Source organism: Plasmopara halstedii (assembly GCF_900000015.1).
Source record: "Plasmopara halstedii genome assembly, contig: Scaffold_1583, whole genome shotgun sequence".
In the NCBI taxonomy this organism is placed as follows: Eukaryota; Oomycota; class Peronosporomycetes; order Peronosporales; family Peronosporaceae; genus Plasmopara; species Plasmopara halstedii.
The window spans coordinates 739,904-745,704 of NW_020188494.1; the positions used below are offsets into that span (position 1 = coordinate 739,904).

Below are 5,801 nucleotides of genomic sequence, written 5' to 3' on the forward strand. Positions count from 1 at the left end.
GACCCCGCCGTCTCCATATGTTACTTTAAGTGCGCTACGACGAGGAAGATCCCGATTTGCGCGTCAGTTCATTGCGTTATCTTTTCTGTCACTTGCGAAGTCATTATTAGATGTAAGCGGTGGAGGTGGTTCGCCTGAGACTAAATTACTTGTAGAGTGGATCGATACCTAGCATCATTGCCCAGATTCAAACAATCAAGACAGCGTCAGATTCTAGTGGGAGTGTTGCTGGTTCGATCGTCTTAATACTTGACACGACTACGTGCACGTTGTGTTCTTTTCAAGGTATGTACAGCACATCCGCATTGAGCGCTTCCACTTCACAAGATACGATGACACAAGAATTGAAAAAATTACGTGAGCGACGTGACAGTGACACGCGATGGCTGTACGATCAAGAATCAATGCACGTGGACCGTCACGTTTTTAATTGAGCTCGGCGTCATGCCACTATTGACGTACACTGGTCGCCTATATGCCGTAGGCGGCAAAGTAACTCTTCATGTTACTGCAGGGGGTTCAAATGGGAAGTCAAAACGGAGCCACACATTGTCCCTCAGCTGTCAACCACATATTAGTCAGTGAGAGAACAAATTGTGGCGTGGTCATTATAGACGCAAATACGACGCCGGTTCCATATGAGTACATTATCAAGGGACTTACGCCCGGTAACACCCACTACACCCGAGTTGCAGCTTACAATGCCATAGGTTATGGACCGAGACGAGGTACTGACCCACGATCCTTAAGTGTACCATTTGAGCCTCCATCAGCTCCACGATCACCATTTAATATGCTAGCACCGCCGCTCCCTAATTCTGAGGAGGAGCACCAGTAAGTAGCTTTATAATTGAATGGGATTTATCAGTTTGATACTGACTCGAATGGTGACGCTCTGAATCAAGTGAATTTACCAATCTCTTCTCTTGTTGTGGCCGTCGATGGCGCGTATCGGTTTACTCTTAAAGGACTCCCAATCGATAATTGATCCATGTGCGGATGTTCGCAGTAAATAGCCAGATGGGAGCCAGTGCGCCAGTGCTGAGCCCGGGAGATGCCTCGACGAAAGCCAGGTGCACAGAATATTGTGATTGTTACCAACGATCGTCGAGCCAAACCTCAAGGAACAGCTTTGATCGTGTCGTGGTCTCAAGCCTCTGCTGACGTGCTTAGATATCAAATAGAGTGGTACAGCAAGCCGTGACAGGGTCGCTGTTTGGAGCTCCAGTGATGCAACTTGTTAGATCAACAGGAACGATAACTGGAGGATATTTCACCTTGTCGTTCGGAGACGATAGTGATCTGTATTAATGGCGTTTGTTACCAGGATTTGTGGACGCTGAACATGGTGCACGTTTTTCAAGACAAGTGAGGACCTAACTGGACTACTATCACCCAGTAACGTCGTGTTTCTTCACCAGCAGGCGTATTTGGTATCGGCACTCGGATCATTCACAAGCTCGGAGCTTAATCTAGCTCACGCGTCGAATTATCAATCTCTTGGTACACTTACCAATGTGCTGGGTACAACACCAACGACATACATTGGCTGGTGCCAAACTTTGCACTCAATGGCGTACGACACCGTTGCCTATGGATGTCATGCCATCCGACATGCAGATAGCTTTGGAACTGCTGCCAAGTGTGAGATTAGTCAGTGTAGAGCATCTTTCAGCTGGTGCATACAAGTACGAATCGACTGTCACCTTCACGTCACAGGTTCCACAAACTAGCCCGACGTCTCCACTTCTTACAGTAAACGATCGACTATTGACTCCGAACGGTGCTGGAGCTGATGTAAATGTCGGCGTCACTCTGGTTGCAGCCGGACAGAAGCCACAAGCTTTTGGATCAGCTCTTTTTAAGCGCTAAAAAAACATCAGTTGATCATGGTCTTTATAACTACAGCATCTGTCACCTCGACACTGGCAGAAAATATTTTGTGCGGGTGGCTGGAATCAATGACCGTGGAGCTGGTGCGTTTACTTCGGCATTTGGTGCAGCACCTACCAAGCAATAGCTTATGTCTTAGCTCGTCCGCTCTCGCCTCAGCGTTTAGAGTTCTCGTTTGATCAAATGCGGGCTTCTGGAGGACTTGATGTCGACGGTTACCGTATCGAGGCTGAACTCAATTCGCAATTCACCACGCCATCTAGTTCGCACGTGTCTCTACTTCCGCACTTACTGGCCCTTTCCTTGCAGGTAGCTCCTTCTCATTAGCTGCAGTTAATACACGATTATTTCATGGCAGAATGACGCATCAAGGAGACGCATTAGCATCAGCACAAGCGCTTGCAGCTGGATCTGCCTCGCTTCACGACATATTCTCTAATGGTGAAAGAGTGCGTATTCAAAATGAGCAAGTAACAGTTTGTCTCGACAGCAACGTGGCGTGGCAGCTTTATAAAACTGATACGGGGCTCACAGTTGCTGGATACACAGGGACAATTATCACGCTCTCGGCTCCACTAAGCTTAGCCCTTCAGTCTGTGGTGAATTTAGGTACCCAGCTCACAGTTGGTATAACTGCAGCAGGTCCAGCAGACCCGGCAGCCTGTCAGGCTGTTGTTACGTCGGTGAGCGCTGACCATCTGCATGTGGATGTTCGAGTGATCCAGGAGTGAAGCTTGCAAATGATATGTCCATCTTCGTGGTTAAAGGCGTTGCTCCAATCACTTGTTCTCGTACGATACGATAACGGCAACAATTTCCTTGTCGACGTCTCTTGATAATCGTCTGGTGGATGTCATTGCGGCAAACACCTGGATTTCCAATGGATCAACGCTCGAGAGTGCAGCGACGTGTCGTACCCAGTTGACGGCAGTAACAATGACAACATTGACGCTGGACCATCAATGTGTCGAAGCTGCAACCAAGTTGGGGACGGGAAATCCAAACATCTACGTACATCGAGAACTGGCGTTGCTGCCGTTGTGCGAGCGGCAAGATCTTTGGAAAGTATTAAGTGCGTCAAGTATTGCTTCGCTTCTTGCTAATCTCGATGCGTCAGGAGGACGCGAGCCATTGCCAGTTTTTCGTATGTGAGTACAGCTACTGACCTTGGCTCAATTGCAAGCAGTGCAGAGATGAAGCTGATGAAGGAGGTGACAATAAATTGCGGTGACTATATTCGTCTGGGCGGAGCATATAATGATAGACAAGACGACGAAGCCCTTGAAGCATTGGCGACGTCTCGCATACGTGGCAAGTGTGACACAAACGGATGCGATTGTGTGCGGTTCGCAACAGCTCGTCTACAGCTTGGACGTTTGAAAGATTCGACGGTTGCGGTCAGTCTAGTACCAAGACTTGATCTTCTCCATGGAGGATTCACGCGCGACATTCAGCGAATCGTTTTGACAGTCACGGGTCCCAGTGTAACCTATAATGTTGGAGGATATCGAGCTCAGTTTGGTAACGAAATAAGCTCCTGTGTTCTAGGCACAGGTGGCAACGGAGGTGCTTTCTTAAATGATGATGTTGGGTGCTTAGTGTGGGCATCTGGTCCACTTGCAAGTGACGCAGCTCGAGATAAGCTACCATCAGAACGAGAACTCGAAAACTTTGCTGGAATCGACGAAGTCCGTGTGAAACGTGCTATCACTGAGACGTCAGGAGCTCGTGTGACGGTCGAAGACAGTGGAATTCACGGGGGTACAAGTACGTGGCAGGATGTCGACACAACAGATTTTTGATGTGGGAATTAATGGCTGTAGTGGATATGCTGGCAGTTCGGGGGTGGTTCTAGCCGTTTATTGTGATCATGATGGCTTTGTGACCATTCATCAAGCCCCCACAACTCCTGCCATCTCGTTCGATGCCAGTGACGCAGATGTCAAGGCTGCGCTAGAGACCCTTAGAGCTGTAAGCAACGCTGACGTTTCGCGTCAAGTAAACAAACCCGGCTACGACTGGCGTATTACGTTTGTTGAGTTTGCTGGGTCAGAAAAATATATTCAGTCAAGTGTATTTTTTGCACTAGCAGCTAATGGCCACGCGCTGCAAGCTGTGCAGTCACCGTAGAACATCATCACCCGTTTCCAACGTCTTGAGCTTGCCACAAATTTGCTGACAAGTGGCGGTGGTGTTCCGATTTACACGCGCGTGCGATCTCATAATGAAGATGGATAAGGTGGCACAGCCTTACCACTGCCGACATCACTTCAACTTGTAGAACAGGTACCTGGTCCAGTGCGTCTAGCAACCACTGATGTTTTGTCCCAGCTTCTTGTTTAATGGGACGCACCCATACACGATATTGGAGAGCCCGTGACCGAGTTCCGTGTCGAGTGGTAGTTGCACGGTGCTATTTCAACCGCAGAAAAACCGTGTGCAGTGGTACACGCAGTTGAGGCGGCATCGCAGAGCGTGACAGAAGATGTTGCTACAATAACGGTCTCAGCTCCAAAGGCTGGACCTAACACATTTCTCTCTGGTATATTCCGCGTAGGCTTTGACGGTCAATGGAGCCCAGAGCTTCCGTACGATATCTTGGCTGCTAATATGCAAGCGGCACTCGTAGCTCTATCTACAATTGATAATGTCTTGGTAGCTCGTGAGTTGACGGCAGGCGGATATACGTGGCTCGTGACTTTTTTGCAGCGCAAATACGGCGGTAACCAACACAAGCGCTGGTTATCTCCGCTTGCAATGCGCGCTCCGTTCGGTTATAAGCTAGAGGTGTCGGGTAGCAACCTATTGGCGTGCACAACAGCCGAACTTATTAACTGGTGAAGCATCTTGCTACACTTGTGGTACTACGTGCTGCTGTTGATACCACACCAGAGCTGCAGCATCTCGTGTGCATCTCAACGGGCAATATCGCTGTGAATGCTTTCATGAGTTTTAAATTATAGCTGTTTGGCTTTGAGATAGGCTTGATATCAGGCATAGCGAACGCAAAAGATTTGGCGACAGCGGTTACGGCTTTAGGCGTTGCTGGAAGCGTGAACGTTCGTTTTCGAGACCCAGCGCAGACAACGGTTTGCTCTGCGAGTGCGACGACTAAAGGGCTGACAATTGAGTTTGTGTCGGCACAAGGCCACATGCCACCGTTTGTTGCTACGAGCACAACTGCTGTTGGCGTCACATTCAGGGAATAACGGAAGTGACGAGCTCAGCTTCATGTTGGGAGGCTCCCATTCGCTTACATGATTGATGGCCTCGCTGCCGGGACTTACCATGTACGGTTTGCTGCTAACAACAGTATAGGCTTTGAACCATTTTACTAAGCAACAAATGGCAATGGATGGCTGCTAGTGACTCGTCCACCGCTCGCTCCTCGATCTCTTTGTGTCAAGGCAAAGATGATTGATTATTCGCATGGAATGCTCGTGGTCTGGACTGCTCTACGTAGTGATGACAGTAATACGGACCAGTATCGAATCCAATGGGACTCTGCTGCGGTGTTTACAAGCCATTGCGGAGACAACATCGAAACACAAATGCTCGTAGTGACAAACTCGTTAGCCAACGTCGCAAACAAAAAACTTATCGTACAAACGACAGATGGAAGCACGAAGATCAGTTGCGTCGATCCGGTGAATTTAGCAAGTTCACTACAGATGCCGTTGCGAGCACTTGGCGGCGTCTATTCTGGTAGGATTGCAACGATACAGGGAGATGACTCAGCAACGTATGATTACGGTCGCACGAACACGGTAAAGTTTCCTCAAGGAGCTGCTGTTCCTACATAAGGTTACGACTTTGTAGAGAATGCCGCCGTCGCCTTGACATTCCACTGTTATTCTGGGATTCAGCCGATATGACGTGTACCGCTACACCACCTGACTCGGTTGTAG

General features: G+C 48.8%; 3 protein-coding genes across 3 annotated transcripts; all 3 read left to right on the plus strand.

Moving 5' to 3' along the window:
- Positions 1–332: 332 nt before the first annotated feature.
- On the plus strand, positions 333–1,311 carry PHALS_01737 (Immunoglobulin-like fold; the record flags this gene model as incomplete). Its single annotated transcript, XM_024716188.1, has 3 exons — positions 333–422; positions 515–834; positions 1,185–1,311. 3 exons carry the CDS (start codon positions 333–335, stop codon positions 1,309–1,311), a joined length of 537 nt encoding a protein of 178 aa, XP_024581812.1.
- A 204-nt stretch (positions 1,312–1,515) lies between these two features.
- PHALS_01738 (PROTEIN R07E4.1) lies at positions 1,516–5,102 on the plus strand (the record flags this gene model as incomplete). Its single annotated transcript, XM_024716189.1, has 12 exons — positions 1,516–1,797; positions 1,856–1,976; positions 2,033–2,155; positions 2,227–2,572; positions 2,661–3,041; positions 3,080–3,660; positions 3,749–3,966; positions 4,024–4,104; positions 4,180–4,230; positions 4,297–4,680; positions 4,737–4,799; positions 4,857–5,102. 12 exons carry the CDS (start codon positions 1,516–1,518, stop codon positions 5,100–5,102), a joined length of 2,877 nt encoding a protein of 958 aa, XP_024581813.1.
- Positions 5,103–5,306: 204 nt separating this feature from the next.
- Positions 5,307–5,696, plus strand: PHALS_01739 (PROTEIN R07E4.1; the record flags this gene model as incomplete). Its single annotated transcript, XM_024716191.1, has 1 exon — positions 5,307–5,696. The coding sequence occupies one exon, from the start codon at positions 5,307–5,309 to the stop codon at positions 5,694–5,696; it is 390 nt and encodes a 129-aa protein (XP_024581814.1).
- Positions 5,697–5,801: the final 105 nt, after the last annotated feature.